This window comes from Vigna radiata, unplaced genomic scaffold (genome assembly GCF_000741045.1).
Source record: "Vigna radiata var. radiata cultivar VC1973A unplaced genomic scaffold, Vradiata_ver6 scaffold_360, whole genome shotgun sequence".
Classification (NCBI taxonomy): Eukaryota; Viridiplantae; Streptophyta; class Magnoliopsida; order Fabales; family Fabaceae; genus Vigna; species Vigna radiata.
The window spans coordinates 134,725-161,482 of NW_014542355.1; the positions used below are offsets into that span (position 1 = coordinate 134,725).

Consider the following 26,758-nt stretch of genomic DNA (forward strand, 5'->3'; position numbering starts at 1 on the left):
TTTTTCATTTTTTAAAAAATATCTCTAATTCAAATTACCACCACCATCTTCAATTGGATTGAGATGAGAAAAAAAATGTTGGAGTGATGACAAAAAAATGTTGAGATGAGAGAGAAAATATCTCTGATAACAAAGGGTTTCTGATTTTTTTTTCAATTGGGACAACAGTAGGGATGACAGAGAAAATGTTGGAGTGAGAGAGATGACAGAGAAAATGTTAGAGTGAGAGAGATGAAAGAAAAAGGGTTGAGAGGAACGAGGGAGGTGAGTAAGGATTTGGGGTTTTTTTTTTTAGTTTTGAGAATGAAAATTATTTAATTATCCTTGACCTTAAAACTTAGAATCCATGATAAATGAGAGTATTTTTGTCTACTATAATCCGGTACACATTGTTAAAACGTACCAACTGAAAAACAGGCATACGCGTGTTAACAAACCCCTATATATATATATATATTGTCCTACACACGGAACTAAAAGTGTAATATATTATTTATTAAACAACATGGAACAATTATAAGTCCTGTTCTAGACTTCAGTTCTCTAAACACAAAATTTACTCTTATATTGATTCCTTTAGAATTTGTCCTATCAAGACCCTCCTTTTAACCAATTTCGTAGCTTTTATCCATTTGTGTATATATGACAGCATACAAACAAAATTCCATTTAACTAAAAGACTAAAGAAGTCTTAATTGGAATCAACACAGACTCTACATATCAAGTATCCTGCTAAATTAACTCTTTTAGAATTTCACTTGTCAAAACCCCAAGTTTAGACTAGAAACCAATCAAAATTCTCACTTTTCATTTCATCAATATCTTACAACAATTTACACCCATATATACCATAAATTTATCAGCTCAAAAGATCAAAATAAGTAACAATCAACAAAATCTCACGGCAAGACTATTCCAATAGCAAACAACGCACATTTTAAACCAATTCCAATGAAATCATGCTATCCAATTTCAATGACTCAATCAATTTATTCAAATTAGAACACACCAAGGCATTTAACTTCCTTTACCTTACAGAAGACCCAACTGCTCTACAAGAGCTAAGATAACTCCCTAGCTCAAGGAACTTTATCTGCACTTATAACTCACATAATAATCATAATACGTGGTTAAAACCACTGATCAATAGAGAACCTAAAGGAAAAACCTAGGTGATTGATGAGTGCATATTTATGCCCATATTTATGTTTTAAAATTCAAATTTTCAATGATATTCTTATGCTTAAATGATTGATTTAAAATAAATTTGTGACGATAAGATTTATTGGGTTTGAGAATTAAATATGCTTAAAATGTGATTTTTAGTTACATAAATTATTTTAGATGTTCTAATGTTTATTTGTGCAGCTGAAGTTATAATTTTATTTATTTAAAGCATGAAATTGAATGGTTAAAGTTGGTCCAATATAGTCAACTCAGGGTTCCTATGGAATTTTGAAAAGAAAGAGATGGCTAAAGTGCAATTAGAAGAAAATTCTGGACTTCTGTGCAATTTTGAATAAAATAAAAACGGTTGAAATTTAATTTTGGACAAGTTTAAATCTATTAGATATTTTAAAAGATAATTTGGAGAAAATATATCTTAAGATATTTTATTTGATATCCATAATTAACTTATTTAACTATATCAATAAATATCAAAAGATAATATTTGCCAAATCTTTCTGAATCTATAAAAGATATTATCAAATATTCTCAAAAACTGATTAAATTTGTAGTATATTTGGAAGATATTAGATATAAGATAAAAGATTTTATAAACAGAAGATTCAGAGTCTAAGCCCAATCAAGTCTATATAAAGAAACCTTGGGGGGCAGAAAACATAACTCATTCATTCTCAGACTCCTCCACTGGAAGCAATCATCCACCACTCCTTTCACTTTTATTTCACCATGTGTTTCACTCCATCTATGGAGGGCTAAGCTTCTAGGGCTATTCCACTATAATTTCATTATGGATTTTGAGGTTAAGTTGAATTAATGAATTTGTTTCTTTTGATCATTGATTTGAGTTATTCTTCTTCTATGTCTTTCATCTCCAAATCATATTAAAAGCAATGATTTTTGCATCATAAGGTGTTTGAATCTACATGCATATTAATCATATGAGTTCAAGGGTTTCTAGGTTTGATTGAGAATCTACTTTGATTNAATTTAGGAACTTTCATATGATTAAATTGGTTTTTGTTATCAATTAAGAATGTACTTTGATTAGTGGTAATAATTTCAACTAAAATTAATTGAGAATTTACATTGATTAATTAGCTTTTAATTTGGTTAGGAGAATTAAGAACAAACAAGATTACACACAATAGAATTTGATTGAGAATGTACTTTGGTTGAATTCATTGTGAATAATCTAGAAAGGTCTTGCATTTGATTGAGAATCTACTTTGGTTAACTGCATGATTGCCCTCAAATTAATTAAGAATGTACTTTAATTAATTTGAAACTTGAATAATAATCAATTGAACAATTACTTGTGGATAAACAATGATGAATCCGTCTTGGAAAAGTGGTGGAATTAGCCTATTTCATCATAATTGTTTCTAAGTTTCCTATTTGTTCTTCAAACATTCTCCAAAGATTAACTTCATTAGCATAGTTTCTCACTTTTATTCTTAAGCATTGCATAACATTCATAAGAGTCAAATATTGAAAAACAATTTCGTATTCGTTGGGAGACGACTCAGGTTTACTTTAACTCTATCTACTTTCTTTACTAATAACTTGGCAATACTGAAGTTGCCTTGAAAAGCAGTATTAATTTGATAGCTTTAATGACAACGTATAAAATTTGGCGTCGTTGCTGGGGAATACAGTTAGTATTTTTAATATTTTGATTCTTATTTTTATTTTTATTTTTATCTTTATATGTTTTTTTATTTAACGCAAATACATTTAATTTAGTTTGAGTTATTTTGTAGCCTTTAGTTATTCTTATTGTTAGCAAAATCTTTGTTCTTATTTTAATTAAGAATTTCTCTTGAGAAATACTTGAGGCTAGTTTGAATACTCTGGCTAGGAAAGACTTGATACTTAAGTTGTCTATTGTGACACACCTCTCTTTCTTGGGAGTGGACGTCTATTGTGACACACCTCTCTTTCTTGGGAGTGGACCCAAACAAAGTCTTTCTTATCTCTTATTTGAAATCTTTCTCTAAAGCAAGAACAAAAGAAAAAAAGAGAAGTCAAGAATAGAGAAAAAACTTTAAGCAGACTGCGTAGTGCATGACCCGAGCTAATCCAGGAGAATTTTATCAGATTAACTCAGAAGTTGAAAGGAATTTGCGTAAGTTGCGGAGAAGTTTGAAATTTGGGTGTTCTACTGAGGGAACACTTCCTACATATGAAGCCATACCACCTTCATTTTCTCCAGTCATAAATATACCATCTAATCCTTACTTGATCCTAATCCAAACAAGATGGCACAAAGAACCATCAGACAGTTAGCCACCTCCCACAATACAATTATCCGAAGTAACATTGAATACCCTAATGAGAAGTAGGAGTTTAGACTTGACTTGTTAAATGCCTTACCAAAGCTCAATGGGTTATCAAGGGAGAATCCACACAAGCACTTGAGACAATTCCACATGTTGTGTGAAAATTTTAGATCTCCTAGGATCATAATAGAGAGTCTTAAAATGAGAGTTTTTCCTTTTACTCTTCAAGGCTTCATGAAGGCAACACAAACCAAGATAGATGTGCATGCAGGATCATTGAGAATAGAGATAGGAGACGAGAACTAAAATTTGTAATCCGTACATAAAGATAATACCACCAATCTTGAGTTACTCCTTGAAGAGTAAAAAAAAAACTCTCATTTTAAGGCTTTCTATTGTGATCCTGGGAGATCTAAAATTTTCACACATGTGGAATTGTCTCAAGTGCTTGTGTGGATTCTCTCTTCATAATCCATTGAACTTTGGTAAGGCATTTAACAGGTCAGGTCTCAACTCCCACTCCTCAGTAAGGTATTCAATGTTACTTTAAATGTATTTGCGTTAAATAAAAAAAAATAAAGATAAAAATAAAATTAAGAATCCAAATATTAAAAGTACTAACCGTATTCTCCGACAACGCTGCCAAATTTGATACGATGTCGTTAAAGTTATCAAATTAATAATACTTGTCAAGGCAACTTCAATATTGTCAAGTTAGTAGTCAAGAAAGTAGATAGGGTTAAAGTAATCCTGAGTTGTCTCCCAACGAATACGGAATTGCTTTTCAATATTTGACTCTTATAAATGTTATGTCATGCTTAAGAATAAAAGTGAGAAATTATGCTAGTGAAGTTAATGTTTGGAGAATGTTTGAAGAACAAAAGTTAAAAACAATTATGATGAAATAAACTAATTTCCCTATTTTTCTAAGACATATTCATCATCGGTTATCCACAAATAACTGTTCAATTGATTATTGTTCAAGTTTCAAATTAATTAGTGACACATGTAGTGAAAAATTGTTCACATGCATTGGAGATATGAAAAATAGAAGAAAAAAAAAGTATAAACTAACTTATTTTTTTCCAAGAACAATTCAGCTAAACTAAAAGACCTTGCCACATTAATCACTTTAACACCTTCTAATCTTTAATCAGATGATCCAACAAGATAGTTATAATGAAACTCATTTTACAAAACTTCTATTTATATTTTAAACTTTTAACATTAAAGGATTTGGTTCTCACGCCACATTACCATTTTCTAAAAAAACAATTTTTAGAAGTTCTTACAATAACTATTTTTTAAATTTAAATAATTATTTATAATAAAAAAACATTTAACAATAAAAAATATACAAATTATTTATTTTTATAACTATTTTTAATAAAAATTATTTTATAAGTTTAATAATTTTTTATTAGAATAAAATAGAAATAAACACATGCGCGTATATAGTTCCACTAATTATATTTAAATGTAATAATTTGATTTTTGACTATTAATTCAAACAAAATTATCCCATTGAAGAGAAAAAAAACATAAATAAAATAGTCTCAAAAAATGGATTCTTTGATTTTTTTTTTTTAACTTGAATTCCTTATATAATGTTATTTATCTACATTAACATGGGATTTTAGGGACAAAAATAATAACTTTAAAGTTTGAAGATATTAGAACACGAAAATATTTTTCAAAGATAAAATCATTTTTTATACGGATTAAAGTTATTAATTTAAATTTGAATCAAAATAAAAAGGTACTAAATTTACAGGACTTAAATTATGTTTAAAACATTATAGGTATATAAAATCAATTTCTCTTATTGATGTTTACATATGTTTTTCAATTTTACTCTTTAAATATTTTTTTAAAATTAAAATAATTATTTATCAATTTTACTCTTTAAATAATCATTTCTTTAAATTTAATAAATTTTTATTTGAAATTTTTCTTAAGTTTATTAATTTTTTTAATTAAAAATTACATATAATATAAATAAAGAAATATTTAACAATAAAATTATAAAATTGATTTATATTTAACTTTATAATTATAATAAAAATAATTCTATTAGTTTTTATTATGTAAAGAAAAGTTAACACACTAATGTTATATAATAAACCATGTTAGCCGGATAATACACTCTCCCGCGAAAAATAATATTCTTTTCTTTTTGTTTCTTATGAGTTTGAATATGATTTAAAATATTTTATTAACTACTCAAACGTTATGATTTAAGTACATCACTATTAATTAATTATTATATGTAGACGACAGGATTTTATTAATGCATAATCAGTCTTTTTCTGTTTTATCTGATAGCTAAAACAAACAGAAACTGAAAGAAATGAAACAATATAGATATGTTATTCTTATACACACAAAGAGCAATCAGAAGAAAAGTATCGGAGATTGAAGAGTGACACATTAAGAGTATTCAAATGGAAAAGGAAAAAGGTAGAGTTTGTGTCACAGGAGGCACAGGGTTCATTGCTTCATGGATCATCAAGAGACTCCTTGAACATGGATATTCTGTTAATACGACCATAAGATCTCATCCAGGTAAATAACCCTTTCGATGGAAAAACCAGTACTATGAGCATGATGATGCAGAATTTGGTATGTGTATGACTGTAACAACCATTAGAAAAGGTTATAACTATGTCGTTCTATTTTGGCATGAACAGGAAGCAAAAGGGATGTTAGCTTTCTCACAAATCTACCAGATGCATCTGAAAAGCTACACTTTTTCAATGCTGATCTGAGCGATCCAGAGAGTTTTGGTCCAGCAGTAGAAGGGTGTGTTGGGATTTTTCACACTGCCACACCAATTGATTTTGCAGTGAACGAGCCAGAAGAAGTTGTGACCAAAAGGGCCATTGAGGGAGCACTAGGCATTTTGAAAGCAGCTGTGAAATCAAAGACAGTCAAGAGGGTTGTCTACACTTCTAGTGCTTCCACTGTTTCCTTCACTGGCCCAGAGCCACAAGATGTGGTTGATGAAAGTGCTTGGAGTGATGTTGATTTGCTTAGGAGTGTGAAGCCATTTGGTTGGTCATATACAGTTTCAAAGGTGTTGACAGAGAAGGCAGTGTTTGAGTTTGGAGAACAGAATGGATTGGAAGTTGTGAGTCTAGTGCCTCCCTTTGTTGTTGGACGTTTCATCTGTCCCAAGCTTCCTGACTCTGTTGAAAGAGCACTGATCTTGTTGTTTGGTACACTTCTTACACCTTATTCCACTCTCTTTTTCCTTTTTACTTTTCATGTTTCAAATTGAGTTCTATTGAAATCATATGACACCTTTTCACAATATTAAGGGTTATATAATTGAAGTTGGCGTTAAATTGATGCAGGCAAAAAGGAAGAAATTGGAGTGATTCGTTACCATATGGTTCATGTGGATGATTTGGCTAGAGCACATATCTTTCTGCTGGAGCATCATAATCCAAAAGGGAGATATAACTGTTCACCCTTCATTGTACCCATTGAAGAGATTGCTGAAATTATTTCAACCAAATACCCAGAATTTCAAATACCATCTGCAGAGTAAGTTCTGTTCTCCTTGCACACAGTCAAGTTTTCGGATTGCAGTTTCAGTCATGGTTTCTAAAATCACACAATTCACATACACCCAAAAATCTAAAAGTTGGTGTGACAATTATACAGTATCTGGTTTTGTATTAACTGTAGGACTAATGATTGATTTGTGTTGTTCCTTCAGAGAGTTGAAGGATATAAAAGGTGCAAAGTTGCCACATTTAAACTCGCAGAAACTGGTGGATGCTGGTTTTGAGTTCAAGTATAGTGTAGAGGACATGTTTACTGATGCAGTTGAATGCTGCAAGCAAAATTCTTATCTTTAAATCATTTCACTGATCAAATTCACAAAAATAAAATCAATGATTGTTGGAGGCCTCTACACTGTTTGATGCATCTTGTTATTCCTAATTAGTCAACAAAAGATATAATCTTTCTCCTTTGTCTCAGTACAGCGTAAAGCTTTAATATTGATGTTTGTAGATTTGTTTGAAATCTTTTTATATAAATCCAGGGTGCTGCTGTGAACTAGTTGTTTCGTTGTTGTCCATGATTATACTATTTTTCACCTTTTGAAACAAGAAATTAGCCAATTTGGATTTTGCAAAGATTTAAAGTATGGACAATTTGTGTGTTTCAACAACAATCACCAAAGCCTTTTCCCGCTACGTGAGGTTGGATCCAGTGATACCAATCTTCAATCAAAATCAGGCCTTCAAAGAGACAGTTTTAAATAATTAAGGTGAAAGTAATTCCAAATAGTGTTGATGTGATGTTTATTAATCAATTAAAATGGTTAGTAGTGTATGAGTTTAAAGAAAAGATATATGCAATATCTTTTAAGGGAATAGTAGTTATATACACAATACTTATACATAAGATTTTACTAAAATTAAATTAAGGCTTGAAGAGACTACAATAATAGTTTATGTAATTTGAAGGGAAAAACTTACTACTCCTAGTTAGTTAGAGAGTAAACTAATATTAAATTTGTTATGAATTTCTCTGGTCGATCTTCCTTTCTATCACATTTTTCATTTGACGTCTTGCACTCTGTTTCTATTCAATTTAGGTTTGTTCATAGAGAAAATTTAATGTGTATATTCATATATAAAACTTAACATCCTTATTGCATCTATTTTCTTCCTTCAAATAAGAGAATTCAATGAGTGGATTAAATGGGATGGAATTTAAAATAACTTTCAAATAAATTAATTTAACTTAATTAGGTTAAATTGAATTTATTTTTATTTAAAACTTAGCTCAAATATAGACCGAAACGAGTCATTACAAAAATTATCATCCCTTGACAAATACGATATCTCAAAATAAATAGTTTGTATACTTCTTAATTTTTATAAGGTAACAACAATATTTATAACATATACACACACAGAATATTCATATCATAGAACATACAATCAATTTTATAGAAAAATTATTAGTCAATCAGTAATTTTATTATAAAATTATTATGCATTATGTTTAATAGGATACTTTTGACATGAACTTATTACCCAATCCAATTACCCTAACCCATAAAAACAAAATTATATTGGATTTGGATTATACAGATTCATAAATTGTATACAACTCACTCAGCACCTCTACTAACACTTATCCCTTATTTTCCAGAACTACTTGGATTGAACCACACCCATATAGTTTAAAACTAATGATATGTTAATCTAATTTTAATTAGATAAACTTAAAAACCATCTCAATTAATTAATCAACCCAACCAACAACAGCATTATTAAATTGGGTTGAATTAGATATTCGTAGATTATATGCAAGTTTCCACTCTTATCATTTATCCTTTATCTTACACATCAAGTCTTCATTTGACTCCTAAAAATGTTCTTTCTAAATGAATTCAAAATATCAAGGTGTCTCAAACTATTTAACACATGCTTGATTCAACTTATTGTACTTAAATGTTCGATTTTGTTTTATAGCATTTAAAAAAAACATTTTAATAAATTCAGTCTTTATTGATCATGCACTTAATAAATTCAATTATGTTTTAGAGCATTTACTATCTGAGAACTTAAGCACGGGAAGGGCACAATACATTCAATGATTGTTCATGTTGCAATGGAAACAGAGAGAAATGGAAATAGTTTTGGCCAGAAGAGTAAATAACAAGTGAACAATAAACGTCTTAAAACTTACCACTTTAGAATTTTCAACCTCGAGAAATGCAGTGATAAAGGATAAGGTTTACATTGGTTCCTTATCTTTATATCCAGCATATTAGCTCTGGTGGCTTGATCAGGGATGGAAAAACAGGAGAAATTCAGTGCATATTGCATAATGTTCATGATATCTCAAAGCTAGAGTACCAATGCATCGAGTAACTTTCATCAAAGAACCATTTCCAGAACAGTTCAAATATTCATTGCATTGCATATTAATTCATTTTCAAAACAGTTAAAATTGATCCACAGAACTTCAAATAAATAATATGCAGTAACTTCTACATTAACTTATCTGGTGACGGTGGCAAAGTCTCTTAAAACAAGCTCCACCTCTTCCACCACCCCTAGTTTTCGGAACCACTTAGCTAATACTGCAGAGGCTTCTTCCCCAACCATGATGCCATCTTTCTCCAAATCTAGTAGAAATTCCAATGCTGTATTTATTTTGCCTTCCTTCTCATAAGCAACCAATACTGAAGCTATGCATTTATCAGTGGGTTTGATACTTGCTTTTCTCATATTTTCAAATGCAATTAGAGCCTTTTGACTTTGTCCAGTCATTGCATAAGCATTAACAACCAAACTACACATCTTATCATTTGGGGTGATACCAGCCAATTGAATTGCATCAAACACCCTTTGTGCACCTTCAGCATTGCCAATTAAAGAGTACGCTCGAAGCAGTGCCTTATAAACCTCACTGCCTGCGGTTATTTCTTGTGTCTCCATTTCTTGAAGTAAATTCTCTCCTTCTTCAGGCATTCCAGCTCTGATGTAGGCCATGATCATTGCGCCATATGATCTTTTATCCAAAGGTTCACCAAGCAATCTGATCTCTTCAAAATACTCCTTGGCCCGGTCATGATGGCCAGCCTTGCTGTACATGTGCACCATGGTAGTGAGAATTACTTGATCATAGATGAAACCCCTTTCCTTCATGAGTGTGAGAAAATTTTCAGCATCTTCTAGTAGATTGTGCTTGCCATAATAATGGATTATCTTGGTATAGTCACGAATATTCACTTCAAATGATTCTTCTTGAAGAGCATGTTTTGCAACCTAAAAATGTGCATAGAAGCACAGAGTAATTTTAGACTGCAAGAAATAAGCCATAAAAAATGCAAACAAAATATAAGTTGCATAGGTTCAGGTATGAAAGTTATTACCCACCTCGATAAATAGTTGGGAAAATATAATTTGGCTTAAATTTTCATTCCAATATTTTCAACCCAAAGTGAACCACTCCCTTACTACACAAACTTTCTAGACAGACAAGAACATTTAGATGGTCAGAGGAAAAAACTGCATTTCCCCTCTATTACTAATCACAGAGCCATAAAATGGATAACACGTCAATTTTCATAATACATGTATATTTAACTATTTATTTTATTTATTAATAAGGTCACTTCATACGTAAATACATGAACCTCAAACTGGCATCTTTGCATGAGACTTCACATTTAAAACCAACAAAACCAATGGTGTATATAAAAACACTACCATATGCAATTTGGAATTTGGATAGTTGGCATAAGTTCAAACCACACTACAACGTATCAAGGAAACAGAAAATGTGAAATACCTCAAGGTAAACAGGATGTTCCATCATTCTCAACTCTTTCAGAACTGAAAGCCAGTCTGCTCTGATAGGGTTCATAATCCTCACCCATGATTCCAAAAGATCAGATATGGTGCCTTTCTCTGCAGAAAAACATATAATCTGTCTCATCAAGGCTTTGCTTCGATTGGACATCCTGAAAGGAAGTTCAGATATGGCCTGTCGTTGTTCTATTGTGACCTTTTTGCCAATCTCAATCCACTTAAACCTTCTTTCATTTTCTCCATTCACTTCTTTAACAACTTCCTCCATACCAATACCAGCTAGTACTGAACCAAAACGGTGTTTGTGGAAACCAAAATAAATTGGGTTTTGGCATGACGAGTTTCTTCTAGACAGAACACCACGATTGGTTATTGAGTAGTGTGGGTAATACAAGTCGCACACTAGGTTATTATTGCAGTAGGTGCCCATCAATGAAATATTTGATCAAAACCTGAACCTGATATCTCCTGTGATATTGTAACCAATAAGTCAAAAGATTCACGTCACATCACAATAGGCAAGCATATGCAACCACAAAATGAGTAATAGCAGCAAACATCTCTTACTACATTTCCAAAAATTCATCGCGGAAGCAAACATTGGTAACTAGTTTTTTGGTAACATGATTAATAAAGAAAAATGCTAACTTATTATTCCTCTCTAGTAGCAATTATTTTCTCAAACAAGATGCCAAACTTTTATGACCAAAAATTGACAGAAAAAGGGAGTGTGAAGATTTTTCAAAACTTACCGATAAATGAATGCATTACTCTGCAAGTTCCCTTCACCGTTCTGCAATATTAACAGAAGTTCAAAAACCTCGTACTACGCAGTTAAAAATCTTGATAGAAAAAGGGATTGTAAAGATTTCTCCAAACTAACCGATGGAGTATAAATAGATTAAGTGAAGCTCCGACACGGCTCGGAGGCCGTGCTTCTCAGCTTCCGACGCGGTGCCGACACGGAGACTCAGCGGGAGCGTGCGCGAGACGGTGTCGGACACCCTTCTTTGGGCCAGACACTGTCCTGTTTTCGGACGCAGCGGAGAAGACACGGCTCGGTTGTGGGATGCGGAGCTGATACAGTAGATGAACTCAATTTCTTTAATATCACTAAGATTGAATATAGAGATAATCTTTATTACCTTTTATTTGTTCTCAGAACAATTCCTAGAAAAATTACCTTATTTCTTATGACAAAGGAAACACCTTTGGTTATTGGATTTTCCTCTTATCTTCTTCCTTTTTAATAATTCTTCTTCTTATTATTATATTTAGTCAATTAGATTTTCCTTTTTAAAAACCATATCAGGAAAACTAATCACTTAATTTTTAAATATGCATAATATATCATTATTTTTAAAGTTAAAATTGATTTAAGTCTTTGAAATTTAAAGGAAAAATCTATTTTAGCCCTCCTTTAAAATTCATTTTACTTTAATATCGTCATAATGAATACTTTGAAAAAAAATGTAATAAAGTGTTTTATGTTAAGAATCCAAAGTCAAAGGACATATAATATATAAGTCAAATAAACACATTTTTTATAATTTTGGGGTAAAAGGGATTAAGAAACTTTTCTTTCAAATTATTAACGTTTAAAGAGATCAATTTTAAACTTGGTGAACAAAATAAACTTACCCTTAATTCCAATAGGAGTGAAGTCCATTGTATCATTTATTTCACTGAAATTAATTGACATCTCATTTAAGTTTATTTTAGGCGTGTAGAATGGTAAAATATATGAATTTGCATTTATTGGCCTCTCATTTATACATGGTACAGTATGCAAGTTGCTTCATTTTGTGTTAAGCTAAGGGGTTTTGAAACACCTAGATTTGGAAATGAAATATTCTCACGAAAACTTGAAAAATATACTTTGACACATAAATTTTTATGTTTATTTGATATTGTTTTTTTTTATTTTCTTCTTTTTGAAAAAAAGAATACAAAAATTTACTTTTTTATTATTATTTTACTCTTGTACTATATGTTAAATGAATGTAAAAATATCTTACCGTTTTATTACTCTTTAAACTTTGAAAAAATTAAGACAAATATACATTTTAGCTATTCTTAGATAATTAAGGGAGTGATTATGATAACTAAGAGAGATTACTTGTAATTTTGTTTTTTTATTAGAGTTAATCACCATGTATTTGAGATATTGTCTACTTTGAAGTCATTCCAGGTGGAGGGTTTAAGAAATCGAATGTTTCATTATCAGCAAGTTTCAATGTTCCTATCCCAAGTCTCTTAGGAAATATTGTAAGGATCTAGATAATAGAGTATTAGAGTTAGTAGGTGTTTTAAAAAAATGAGACTGATTATTTTATTCTATAATAACTGACCAATATAAATTAATTTTATTAACTGGTCTCATTACATGAAAACATATTCTATCTCTCTAAAACGCTTTCTCCTTGTTTCCTCTAACTTCTCTCTAAGAATTCTGACTCTTGAGTCATCTATTTGACAATCAGGAGGTACCTAATCAATCACGGCGACGAAGTCTACCTATCTAGCCGATCAATTTTTGTTATAGAGCAAGTAAGTTTCAACTCCTTCTTACTTTCTCATTCCTAATTTGCATTTAGAAGAGATAAGGGTTATTGCATGTGTGGTCATGCTTCTTTAACTTATTCAAGGTTAATTTAGAGTTCTAAGGATTATGTCCGCCTCCAATTTGGTGTTTCGTAGGTGTTTATAGAAATTCCTTGTGTGAGAATAATCGGGTTGTTCTTAGAGCTTTGTATCGTCGGTGTAAGGTAAGGAAAACTAGTTTTATTTGATTTTGTTTGATAGATGAGTTTTAATTAATATTTGTATGATAAAATATAGATTTAATTGTGAAATTGCATTGGATTGAGAAATATAGTATGTTGAGTTGTTTGTATATGTCATGTATAAATGTGAAAACTGATGAATGATGAAGTGAAATGTGATTTCTTATGTAAATGTAGTGTGTGATGAATTTGAGATACTAAATTGGATGAAAAATGAGTTGTCAAAATGTGACAAGTCTTTGTTTTGTATTCGGTAGAAGAAATATGTAGTTTTTAGGCTAAAAATGAGATTTTGACAGGTGGAAAGTTAAGATAAAGGTTATCTTGGAAATACAGTGTTTTAGGATTGGTCTAAATGTTGATTAAGACTTGTTTAAGTATTATGACAGCAAAATTCTATCGTAAAACTGGTTGTTAGCCTTTTGAGTGTGTTTTGTATGGTTTTTAGGTCACTTTTAGGGGTTTTTACTAGTGAGATTATGAATTAGATGGTCTAGAATAAATGTGATGGTTTAGAGACTATTGTCAAGTCTATTAAGACTTTTTCAAGTTATTAGTTGCAGAAAATTTGTGTTGGATGGTATAGAATTGAATTTGAGTGGTTTAAAGTAGTTAAGTTGGCTTGAGGTAGCAAATTTGAGTTGGGAAAGTGTTTTTCAATGTTGCTCATTACATAAGAGGTCTTAAGGAACATTAGAATGTTTGGGGGAAGTGTCCAAGTTGAAATTTGAAGTGTATCTATGAGAGGTTAGTAACTACTCTGCAACTTTCCACTAGTCATGGAAAAATCCACAGTCTGATTATGTTCTTCTTTGCTTTCAATTTCAGACTTCCTGATGTAAATCTATAAGTTGTGGAAAAAACCACAACTCAGTTGTGGAACTTGTTGGTTTTCAATTTATTTCTCTCGAGACAAATTCACAGTTTGTGGAAACATTCACAATTAGGTTATGGACCTCTCTAGTTTCAAGGTTTAGATCACCCTTTATGTTTTAATTGAATTGTGATGCATTGTTGGATTGGTTATTATACTTTGATGTATGATTGGTGATGATATATGTTGATACTCAAATGTGAAATCAAAAGGTATGGAAGAGAGTTTCAAGGAGGAACTTATCTATGAAAGTTTCAAGTGTTGTTAGTTTGAATGTAGGAGCTTAGTATTAGGAGTTATCCTGACACTCTAATGGTCATACATTTTCAAATAGAGAAGTTTAAAGCATGTGGTGAGAGTAACAGGAGGTCCGAACCCGAGGGGCCTTTCTCCATTTGGCAAAAAGGCGTTTGAGTACTAACCTTGTGATGTGTGGTAGGATGAAACCCAATTGACAAGGGCTTTGCAAAGCAATAATGACAACCACAAGTACATAACCCGCCATAGCTCGACATTCATTCTAAGTTCGGACCGTCGATTTAGGTCTTTTTATTGCTAAGATGTTTGAGCTGATTTATATTATCTATATGATTATTATTTGAAATGCTTTAACTTATATGATGTAATGTTTTTGAATATAGCTTACCCTTTTGCTTTTGTTTGTATTTGCATTATTATTTCCTTAGTTTGGATTGGCGACGATCATCTGGTGGGTGTGAGCTGAGAGTGATGAGATGTCAGTTGAGCAGGCTATTGGTGGAGATGTTTTTGATGTTTCGTTGCATTAGTAGTAGATTTATCTATTTTTGTTTTGTTTTGTTTTATGGTTGAGATGACCATTCTTGTATATAGTTTTGATATAACTATATTGTATATAAAGTTTAAATTTATGGTTATTTTGGATTACTGTAAATTATACTTATAATCATTTATCTAATTGTTCTTTAATATTAAATGTGTGATGACTATTATATAGTTTTATGCTATATTTTAGGATGTTATAATATCATTAGGATCTAAGAAGAATTACTGTTATTCCTAATAGAGAAAATAAGAACGGAATATTCTATTATCAACACTACAATGAGATTTAATGTTTCAATTCAAATTATATCAATAACATTGTTAGATTAATTACTATATATTTAAAATATTATCCTTTTACATACTGAAATTTCGTCAATGTTTTATCTTTAAAAGATAAGTAAAAAATGAAAGGAGAAAAATATATTTAAATTACTTTTAATTCTCATTATCTAAATGTCATATGAGACTCTTAAAAACAAATTTGTTTTATATTTTTAAATATTTGTGGAAGATACAGAGAAAAAGAAATTGTTTTCAGTGTTTCCTGTACAAATATTTGAAAACGGGAAATAAATTAAAAAATATATGACGATTTTACCATTTAAAAAAAAAAAAAAAGCAAAAGACAAAGAACAGGTAAATCGTGCACATGTTCTCTCTAATAGTCTTGAAGCTAAAGGAAACATTTTAGGCAGGTTTTTTTCCTGGATCCTATCAAATCTCTTTACGTAACTCATCCTTGATAGATTTTATTTTTTAGAACATACTAAATTAATTTTAAAAACATTTTTCCAAAAGATACTCATAGACACTCACCATTTCAGAGAAAAATTTTCAAAATTAATTTAGTGTGTTTGAAAAAAATAAAATTTTAAACGATGGATGCAAGGTAAAATTTGATCGAATACAGAACAATTCCCAACGTTTCATCAACACACCATGGAGTTTTATGAATTTATTTTGACGAGTTTTTCAGAAAAAAGAAAGAATGAAAATTGAATTTACTTTCTCCATAACTCTTAGTATATGTTTAAGTTAATTTGTGAAAAGCTCTCATATATCTCTGTTTACATTTTTTTAAAAAAATATGCATAAATATTAACTTTAGCATGTGAAAAAGTTAATCTCATTTCATTCTCTCTCTTGGAAGTGCTTATAGAGAGACTCATTTCAAGAGCCTTCTTTCTTCTCATGAATATGTCCATTTTAAATTTTCATTACTTCTAATTAATCATTATTAAATAAGTTTAAAATGGGTATAGATTCTTAATTGGATTTTTGGTGTTATCAATTATGCTTTCAAAATATTATGGTTTTGATATATTAAAAAAGTGTAATGTTTTAAAACATTACATTTTTTATTTTGATATACTAAAAAGGTTTTTAATATATTTTAAAATATTAAAATTAGTATATTTTTAAGGCATAGAAGAAAGTTGACATTAAAAATAAAATACGCTTTTTTATAATAGTTTGAGAATTAAAAACCTATTTAATCTTAAAACAATTTAACTCATTTTCAAGATATTTGCAAATTGAATATATATTTCTTATTTAATCATCTAATATGTATTAAATTCAAATCCAATATGATCGTGTTTAGTATAAAATGCTTTACATTATCTCAAATTTTTACCTTTAGCTATACTTTGTTTTTGTCAAGCTGTATATAAAATATAAATAAATTATTACAATCTAATTATAAATTGTTATATATAATAAAATTATTAGATGATTTTGAAGTAATTGATGGTCTAGAATATTCACATGGAACATATCCGAAAGATAAACTCTAAATTTAATAAAAAAAATCTGATACACACGAATTTCAAATTAATCAACCCGTCTTCACTCGCTGCAATTTCCTAACAGTTTTACCGAATACCTACCACAGCCGGTAATCTAACAACTTAACCCGCCATTAAATCTATCTTTCCAAATCTCACTATCCAATCGTAGGGCAAGGACCGAGGCTCGCGCGAGCCCACCAATGGAAGCATGTAGAGGAGCGGAAAATGCTACTGAAAAATAAAACTAACTCCTCAGTCGGCGGTTGAGAAATATTAAAATACAGCAAAATCCATTTTATACAAAAAAATAAAGGTATTACTGGAGTCCAATAATACGCTCACGAAAAGCGAACAGGAATATCACAAAAAAATAAGAAACAATTAAAAAAAAAAAAAAACTGAAAAGCGAGAGAAGTAGAGTGAGAGGGAAAGAAACGGAGAGAGAAAGGGGGTATATCATCTCCACAGATAGTGTGATAGAAGAAAGAGGAAGATAAAAAAACAAACTCCGATGAAGAGCGGTGGTTTGGGCGCGGTTCCGTCGTACGGCGTCCCCGCGAAACGACGGTGGAGAGGGCTCGTGATTGCGGTGCTCGGTCTCGTCATTCTCTCCATGCTCGTTCCTCTCGTCTTCTTGCTTGGTCTCCACAACGGCTTCCACTCTTCCGGTACGATCTCGCCGAGATCTCTCTCCTCCCTATTAACGCTCTTCCGTTATTCCACATTTTCCTTTCGCGCCAGATCCGCGCCAATTAAGCCTTCTATTTCCCTATCTTCGCTCTCTTCCTCGTTCGCCACACTGCAGTACGCTCTAGATCTAACCGCTTCAGCCACCGCGAAGAAACGGCGTCGCCGAATCTCCGCTTGTTTTTAATCAATGAATTGAGTTTTATTTCCATCCTTACTTCAAGCTCGGAACTCTTATGCATTCAATGAAAGATCTGTATGTTCGTTTTGCTTTTATAGTGAAAATAATAATAATGATGATAAGGTGGATGGAACTTAAGTACAGTGCTAAGGAAAGTTTCAATTTAAACCGTGTAATAAAGATTCGCGTTAACTGTCATAATGCATTTGTGTTGTGGAGCTCTCTGTTTGAAAAACAGCATGTAAGAAAATGCATCTAATTGTTGTCCTAATAGTCATAAACATAGTAGAATCGTGTTTACGAGGGAAAGGTTAAATGTACGTATAATTGGATCATGAAAACCTCGGAGCACGGGACGTATGTTCCAATCGATGGTTTGTTTTTATTCTTTTAGAGATGTGACTGCAATTATGAATGAAGTAACTCCATTCAATCGAGTTAGTGAATAATCTGCATTTCACTTTTTTGCAAATAGCATTTTTCTGTATAGTTTTGTATCTCTAATATAATGGAATTCTAACATTCATGTACCGTGCTTTGGATATATTTACATGCATTTATCAGAAAAGTTTATGTGAACTTATTGTTAGTTGTCATAAATGCACCTTTATTTGTAGTCGAATTTGCTCTTCTGATCGAAGGTCTTGTGCCTTGACTTGATTTCTTTTGTTTTTCCTTACCCTGGTATTCATTTATCATTGCAATTTTGCAGGATATCTATATGAACAGAAGACTTCTCCTTCAGTAAGCTTTCAATTCAACAATAGTATCTGTGAATTGTTACAATTTTTCCATGTTGGTGTTCACTGTACTGATGTCTCCTTTTTTTTTTGTTCTCCCTTCACGTCTGTTGTTTTTCAAATCAGAATCAGAAAAGTCTTGAAAGTTATGATAGACATGATGTTGGTCATAATGAGTCTGAGGTATGGTGGTTTACACCTTATTGGTACCCATCCATTTGTTCTAGCATTCTTAGGTAGTATAGTGTTGGTCATAGTAACCTCACTGATTAAGTTGTGGTCTAGTTACAGTTATGAAAAATTGCTGAAATAGATAGAAGTTCCAGGGTAACTTCTATTTTTAAGCTGTCAAATGAGTGAATACTTTTTCAAATTTTTAATGGGCGTGCTCAATTGTTGGCAGGATATTCTCAAAACAGAGAAAATGATCAATAAATTCAACCATTTAATAGTGTATCAGTAATCAGGAAATCTTGGTGCTTAACGTTGTACACAAAAAAATAGTGTATCAGTAATTAGTTAACCTTAGAATATTGTTGATCATAACCTCACTAATTTAGTTGTGGGCAACTTACAGTTGTAACCACAATTGCAGAAACACTAATGACATAAGTTACTTTTTGTTAAGTTGTCAAATGATTGAATACTTTTCTAATTTTAAATTGATGTGCAATATTATTGATGTGAAAAAGCAAACAAAAAAAGAGTAAGTAATTCGTTCATTTAATAATATATCAGCAATCAGTATACATTCATAAAACAGTGATTAGTAATGAAGTCCAAAAGGAACGTATAACTGGTGCACAAATCTGATATAACTTATGACACAAACATTCAAAAAGTTAAATCTTATGCCCCCAAACATCAAATTCATGTTGCATTGTAAATTTCTTTTGCAGGGAGAACAATCAAGTCATGTGAAAGAATTGATAACAAAGTTTGAACCAACTCTTCCGAAGGTACTCTATAATACTGTGTTGGTTAAATTCTGCACTTCTTCTTGATAAAATTTTGTTGCTATTAATTGTTAATTCTGTCATATCTTTTAATTGTGGAAGGAAAATGTGTATATTTAATCCTGCCTACTGTTATTGAAAAGAAAACTGAACAGTTCTTTGTGGGAGGGAATGCAAGGGAGAGAGGGGAAATAAGAAGATAAATAAACCCCTTATTGAGCGACCAAAACTTTAAAGGGAGAGAGGGGAATAAGAAGATAAATAAACAAAACTTTAAGCATTGTTTCCACCCCTCCATGTAAGTTGTTGAGGATTTTTGTTTTTATTATGATTTTAGTATATAAATAAATTTATTAGAATGAAAAAGTGATGAAAAGTACATACAAAAGAGAAGGATAAGAATCCCCAGGAGCAGAAAAAGAAAAATACATTATAAAAGCCAAGGTAAGTATTTTTTACATGGCATTTTAGAAGAATACCATGCATGCTTTACCATCCCATAGTTGAGAGGCATAAAATAATCCGATCCTAACTAACTACATGTATTAAAAAACTGCACGAACTTTGCATTACCCTATGATATATGCTACTTCCATTTTTCTGAAGCCTTTGTACCTAACCATTAGAAATTGTTCCAAAGTAGGACACATCCAATGTTAACCAAAATTCCCAAATAGATACATAAAAAAGTGAACTCCTTATAATGCAAGAACCAGTGCCCAAAAGATCTAGTGATTTTAGTTTTAAACTTGCCATATAACTTACAACAATTAAGCTGTAGTTATTTGCCACATTTATATTTAAAAGTTTGTATCTTGTTCAACTCCACTTTTTTTTTTTTTTTTCCTTTTGATGTATTGGCAGCTTTCATTTTGCTTTTCTTTTTGTTTAATAAGACAGATTGCGCTTGTATTTTAGTTCTTTTTGTGTATTATAGTCCTATTTGGAGAAAGTTCTCCACAAACACCTTTATGAGAGAAAAATAAGAAGGAAAAATGATATTAGCTTCTCAAAAAGTTGAAATTAACTTACCTATGAATTAAAACATAAGATTTTGAAGAAACTAAGTTAAATATCTTCTACGATTTAACTTGTACATAAATTAATTTTAATTTATGTAAAAGCTAATTTGATTTTTCTTTCTCTTTTTTCTGTCCTAAAAATCTTTATATTGAAGATTTTCCAAGCAAACCCAATATCTTAGTTATTTGCAGACCACACTTCAGTTTACTTTATGCTGTCATCATTGCTCTGTCAAACGTTGGGTTCTAAGAACTTTCCCTTCCTTTCTAACAATTATAGTTAAGGTTGTGATTTTGATATATTTTGTGTTATGATACTGTGCCGTCTTTGGATTTCCATAAGCAGTGGCTGGAACCACGGATGTTAGTGCAGCTACCTTTCTATTTTTATGATTATTTGATAACGAAAGTCTTAACTTGCAAAGTTCATTCTTTGAACGTGACCGAGTGGTGGAGAATATAATACAATATTTTAATTTACATATTATTATCTCAGAGACTTAGACATAATGCATATAATTTAATCTGATATAAATGATGATACTAGACTACTGCGAGTATAAATAGTCTGTATGTATTAATGAACATGCATTCCTAATATGATTATGAGATTCAGTAATATAGCAAGAGAATGCTCTTCTCTTTGTAATCTGTATTTTTTAATTTTCTTTTGTTGTGTCTTTTCTTATGTGTTATAATTGCCATTTCAGACAGTTATAATCGACTCCTTCCTAGCTAGGTCCTAATGGTTGATCATATAAATAGGGTTATACCCGGTGACCTGGTGACTTTTTTACTTCTCGTCAAAGATCAAAACAAGTTCATTTTCTATTTTCTTTATTATGGGGATTTAAATTTTAAATTTTTTTTGGTGTCTTTATGTCTGAATAAGGATTTTGTGTGTGACTTTTTATCTGAAGTATACTCAACATAGAAGAATCAAAGGATTACCCAGATGGTGAGGCACTCATTTTTGGATGTCCATAGAATTAGAAGATTTATTATGCATTTAGTGTTTTTAGTTCCTTCCTTGAGTCTCCTTCAATATCCTAAACTCTTTGTTCCGTTTCAACATGACACTTTTATCAATGGATTAGAATTCTTTTGTATTTTGGGGGCTTAAATGTACTGATTTGTCTAAATTGTAAGATAAAAAATCAAAAGAGCAAGGAGGACAAGAATAAGTGGGTTTAGGGTTTAAGCATGTTGAATATTTTTGGCAATATCATTAATTTTCGATAATAATCTCATGACAGGATGTCCTCGAGCAATATGCTCACAAAGGCAAGAATAACACCATAGATAAAACTGCCAGTGATAATAAACAAAGAGGTGGTTCTACTGACAGCATTGATAAGACTGCCAGTGATGATAAACAAAGAGTTGGTTCTACTAAGAACATTGATGATAAACAAAGAGTTGCTTCTGCTAACACCATTGATAAGACTGCCAGTGATGGTAAACAAAGAGGTTGTTCTACTGTCATTGATAAGACTACCCACATCCCATGATACCTTCTTGTATCTCATTTCCCTCCTTTTTATGCTTTTAATATTAAATGATTTTCAGGTTCTAAGGTGCCACCTAAAGATGTTCTGCAATCACCTCCAACTTCAAATGTACGCATATGTTACTGTAATTGGTTGAAACTTCTGTTTAACACATTAACCAACTAATAGCACTCAATAGTTCACTTCATAATATTGATCCAGGTCCCAGTTGTACTAATAATTTAAACCAGTGCAAATCTAGTATCTAGTGTGTCTGGTACGGTCCTGATCCAATAACATTATAGCATACTAAGACCCAACATAATATGGACAAAGTCATGCCTTCTAACACTACCCTAAGTAGTAAAACCAGAAGCAGAAAACATAGACAGGGTCTTGCAGCTGTTATGGGAAGAAGATTGTAAAAGGGAAAATCTGAGACGAGAAAGGCATGATAGCATACAAGAAAGATTTCCAGATTTGGGGGAAGTCTATTCTGATCAATGGAAGGGAGGAAAGGTCATGATGGAAAGTGTAATGCTTTGCTCGCACCATGTTGAAACTATGTCTTCTAATGATTATTAGTTGATCAGATTGGTACAATGCTAATAATAATACAGGTCATCCACCAATATAATCCAACCAATACAAGCTTAGACCAATAACACTCACAAGCTTTGTAAATATAAGTAAAAATAAAGTTCATGTTTTTGGTGAACTTAAATATACGTAAATTTCAACGACCTGAATCCTATTTGATGCTAATTTTTCAAAAACACCCTCAGTTATAAACCTAAGCACTATCCCCACTAAATATCAGGAGGTCATTTAGCAAAAGTACCTTTTTATTGTATAGATACAAGAATAATAAATGAAACTAACTATTATTCTTAATTAGTGTGAAAGTAATTAATTTTTTTATGTTCGAGTCCAAAGGTAGTATTCATAGTATAACATTAAATTATATAACTTGCACACATTATTATTCACCAGCTAAGTTTTTTTGTAAGTTACTTTATATATTGTCATTCATATAAGAACTCACACCGATTAAGTTCTGCAACAGAATCCTAGCAGTGATCATATTGAACAGGCCACCAACCCAAAAACAAGCTCTACCAGTGAAGACAGAAATTCGTGTCAGATCACCTTTGGTAGTTATTGCCTATGGCAGCAAGAACATAGACAAGAAATGAAAGAGACTCTGATTAAGAAATTGAAAGACCAACTATTTGTGACTAGAGCTTATTATCCTAGCATTGCAAAACTCCCAGCAAAAGATAAATTGTCTCGCCAACTGAAACAGAATATACAAGAGATGGAGCACATGCTTAGTGAATCTACCTCAGATGCTGATCTTCCACCAGTGTAAGCTGATATATTCATATTATTTATCCTTTGGCCAAAAGTTTACTTGTCTGAGTTGCGTTCTGTATGAACTGTTATTGGAATTTCATAGTTGCAATTAGAAAAATCCCACCCTCAATCAAGTAGTCTTATAAAAAATAATTAATTTCTGTTTTGATATCTGCTTGCTGATCAGGTTTTCGGTAGTTTTTTAATCTAGACATTTCTAGACAATCCTTAAAGTAGTTCCAACATACTAAATTCTCATTTTAGCACCATCCATGGTTCTCTAGAAAGTCATTGGTCTATACATTATTCCCTGAAGCATGGCCTTACCTTTCTTTCTTGTCTCGACTTTGTTTTATCTTTGGGTTTACTATGTTGTTTTACCTCAAACCAAAAGCTATTGCTGTCATTCTTACCTTTCAGGATTGTCACGAATCAACTCCCTTGAAAGCTAAAGGTATTAGGTGTAGACACTTGATTGATTTATTATCTCTTAGCACACCCTCATGCAAAAACCTTTGAGCTTGAAGCAAACAATGCAGTTGCTCAGTTTTTCATGTGTTGATTCAACTTTTATACCGAGGAATTCGGGGGCAGAAAGGATTAAACTAGTTACCACTCGGTGAATGAGATTTTCTTGAACTAACTTCCAAAAGCAAAGATCTCATCTTAAGTTTAAGCATATGAATAGTTTTATTACATCTCGTAACCTGGACTGACTATACCTGCGTCTCTTTGTTTCTCTTTTAAAATGCTATAAATGTGCTAGAAACTTCACATTGTAATCAATATTATTTTACAGGGCTGAGAGTTATTCAAAGAAGATGGAAAATACAATAAGCAGAATAAAATCAGTCCCTGTGGACTGCAACAATGTGGACAAGAAATTGAGACAACTATTTGATTTGACCGAGGATGAAGCCAAGTTCCACATGAAACAGAGTGCATTCTTGTATAAACTTAATGTGCTGACAATGCCGAAGAGTCTTCACTGCCTGTCACTGAAACTAACTGTAGAATATTTCAAATCCCCACAATACGAAGAAAAGGCTAACAAAGAGAAGTTTACTGATTCTTCCTTGCAGCATTATGTTATTTTCTCTAATAATGTGCTTGCAGCTTCAGTAGTAATCAACTCCACTGTATTTCATGCAAAAGTATGTTATACTTCTAGTCCTGTATTTGATAAAGGTTGAACATTAACGACTATAATAATAATTTTACTTGTGGCTGCACGTTGTTTCAGGAAAGTTTGAATCAGGTTTTTCATGTGTTGACTGATAGAGAAAACTATTATGCAATGAAGCTCTGGTTCTTGAGGAACCAGTTTAAAGAAGCTGCTGTTCAAGTGCTGAATGTTGAGCAGGACAGCCAAATGGAAAATCAATTGCCTCTATCCTTGCCTGAGGAGTTCTGGGTTTCATTTCGTGGTTATGATAATCCATCCACGAACCAGATTAGAACGGAATACCTTTCAATTTTTTCTGATTCACACTATTTACTTCCTGATTTATTCAGCAATTTGAAGAAAGTTGTGGTTCTGGATGATGATGTTGTTATCCAGCAAGACTTGTCTGCTTTGTGGAACATAGACATGGGAGATAAAGTTAATGGTGCAGAGCAGTTCTGCTCAGTAAAGCTGGGTCAACTGAGAAGTTATCTGGGCGAGAAAGGTTTCAGCCACAATTCCTGTGTATGGATGTCGGGGTTGAACGTAATTGACCTGGGGAGGTGGAGAGAACTTGGTCTGACTCAAACTTACAAAAAGTTGATAAAAGAGGTAAGTAAATTAAGTTATCTACAATTGCAATACATCTTTTCAGAAAACACTATCATTGGAAATAACAGTATTGAGATAGTCTAGTTGAATATAGTTGGCAATGAGTGTCAAATTTGGGGCCAAGCTTCATGGATTTTGCCTCAGTAAACCAATAAAACCAATAAAATGTGTCGTCTGGGCTAAACTTATAAACTTATTTCGGCCTGACTTATTGCAGTTAGCCCAAATTCGAACATGCCCTGCCCACACTATCGATCAATTGGGCCTATCAAGTTTTGATTAGTCTTTAACATAGGAGAGAGCCTTTTGATAGTTTATGACCAGAGGAAAAATGTTAGATGGAAGTTAATTTTAAGAAAGTTTATGTCGTGCATATTTTGGGCTGTTTACATTTTCTGATCTTCTATTTCCTTTTGTAGTTGACCATGCAAGAAGGATCTGCTGAAGGTATTGCATGGCGGGCAAGCTTGCTCGCCTTTGAGAATAGAATACATCCACTGGATAAGTGGGTTGTGTCTGGACTGGGTCATAATTATACCATTGAGTCTCAGTCCATTAAGACAGCTCCGGTGCTACACTATAATGGGAATATGAAACCTTGGCTTGATCTGGGAATTCCACAGTATAAGAGCTATTGGAAGAAGTTTCTAAACAAAGAGGATCAGCTTTTAAGTGAATGCAATGTAAATTCATAATAAGTTATGGTTCCAATGTAAGTTTGCATGTTTTGGAAGTTGTAGGGTTGAGCTCTTAAGAAACAAGAGGATGCCTGTGCTTTGGGTGCTCAATTTTGTGATCTAGTTTTCAAAGGGGTTTTGTGGAAAAGAAGCAATGGTGGTGAGATTGACACACCAATTATAAAATTAATCAGTCAATAAGGAACCTGGAAACTTCCCTGGATTTCTGGCAAAAGGATCAAGAAGTCTGAGTAGCCTCACTGTTTTCGAGATAGCTAATTGGTGTTGAGGTTTTCCCCCACTCTGCTGGTGGGCACTATGAAGATTTATACATGAGCAAGGCAGTGGTCCATGAAAAATAACTCAATATAAAGACAGTAATTGTTTGTTTCAAGATTTTATTATTCTACATGATGTAAATTATTCGTAGCTGTGAAACAGGTAGAGAGCTATTCGTTCTAGTTCTTTGCTTCATAATTTGCCCCATGTTTTTTCTATTTGATGACAAGAATGTTGTCCAACAGCTCTATAATAGAAAAAGTAACAATTTTGTCCTCTAGCAATACTTTAACAGTAACTACTCTTCTTTGCAATTCATTATTGTTTGTTGTATCAGTGAAACGTGCTTTTCGTAGGCAGTAGTATCCAAGATCCAAAAGTGTGGTACATTGCACTCTCAGTATACGTTGAGACGATAAGATTGATTGACATTGTCTATAGTTTCCGCCAATACTCTAGACAACCTCCGTAAAATATGCTTGGTTAGAGCATTTTTTAGGACTTTCTTACCCACTAAATTTCA

The 26,758-nt window shown here is 31.9% G+C and overlaps 3 protein-coding genes across 9 annotated transcripts; 2 read left to right on the top strand and 1 right to left on the bottom strand.

Moving 5' to 3' along the window:
- The first annotated feature begins 5,771 nt into the window (after nucleotides 1-5,771).
- Nucleotides 5,772-7,718, top strand: LOC106779598 (vestitone reductase). The gene is made up of 4 exons (XM_014667740.2): nucleotides 5,772-6,032; nucleotides 6,158-6,685; nucleotides 6,824-7,016; nucleotides 7,192-7,718. The coding sequence occupies exons 1-4, from the start codon at nucleotides 5,912-5,914 to the stop codon at nucleotides 7,331-7,333; spliced, it is 984 nt and encodes a 327-aa protein (XP_014523226.1). The 5' UTR covers nucleotides 5,772-5,911; the 3' UTR covers nucleotides 7,334-7,718.
- Nucleotides 6,823-11,976, bottom strand: LOC106779592 (pentatricopeptide repeat-containing protein At1g01970). Of its 3 annotated transcripts, XR_002666411.1 has the most exons (5): nucleotides 11,697-11,975; nucleotides 11,566-11,606; nucleotides 10,794-11,281; nucleotides 9,183-10,267; nucleotides 6,823-6,967 (listed from the first exon to the last, which is right to left on the bottom strand). XR_002666411.1 is itself a non-coding variant. In XM_014667733.2 (4 exons), exons 3-4 carry the CDS (start codon nucleotides 11,241-11,243, stop codon nucleotides 9,497-9,499), a joined length of 1,221 nt encoding a protein of 406 aa, XP_014523219.1. In that variant the 5' UTR covers nucleotides 11,244-11,281; nucleotides 11,566-11,606; nucleotides 11,697-11,975; the 3' UTR covers nucleotides 9,063-9,496. The 3 variants fall into 3 exon arrangements, 2 of the variants coding, with proteins under 2 accessions (XP_014523219.1, XP_022632351.1); XM_014667733.2 differs by lacking the exon at nucleotides 6,823-6,967 and having other exon boundaries at nucleotides 9,063-10,267; XM_022776630.1 differs by lacking the exon at nucleotides 6,823-6,967 and having other exon boundaries at nucleotides 9,369-10,267; nucleotides 10,794-11,271; nucleotides 11,697-11,976.
- A 5,456-nt stretch (nucleotides 11,977-17,432) lies between these two features.
- On the top strand, nucleotides 17,433-26,519 carry LOC106779606 (probable galacturonosyltransferase 7). Of its 5 annotated transcripts, none has more exons than XM_014667751.2 (10): nucleotides 17,433-17,738; nucleotides 18,651-18,682; nucleotides 18,805-18,861; nucleotides 19,578-19,637; nucleotides 21,913-22,114; nucleotides 22,226-22,275; nucleotides 23,213-23,514; nucleotides 24,302-24,656; nucleotides 24,746-25,279; nucleotides 25,699-26,519. In XM_014667751.2, the coding sequence occupies exons 1-10, from the start codon at nucleotides 17,582-17,584 to the stop codon at nucleotides 25,972-25,974; spliced, it is 2,025 nt and encodes a 674-aa protein (XP_014523237.1). In that variant the 5' UTR covers nucleotides 17,433-17,581; the 3' UTR covers nucleotides 25,975-26,519. The 5 variants fall into 5 exon arrangements, with proteins under 5 accessions (XP_014523237.1, XP_014523239.1, XP_014523236.1 ...); XM_014667750.2 differs by having other exon boundaries at nucleotides 17,435-17,738; nucleotides 21,913-22,126; XM_014667752.2 differs by lacking the exon at nucleotides 18,805-18,861 and having other exon boundaries at nucleotides 17,435-17,738; nucleotides 21,913-22,126.
- Nucleotides 26,520-26,758: the final 239 nt, after the last annotated feature.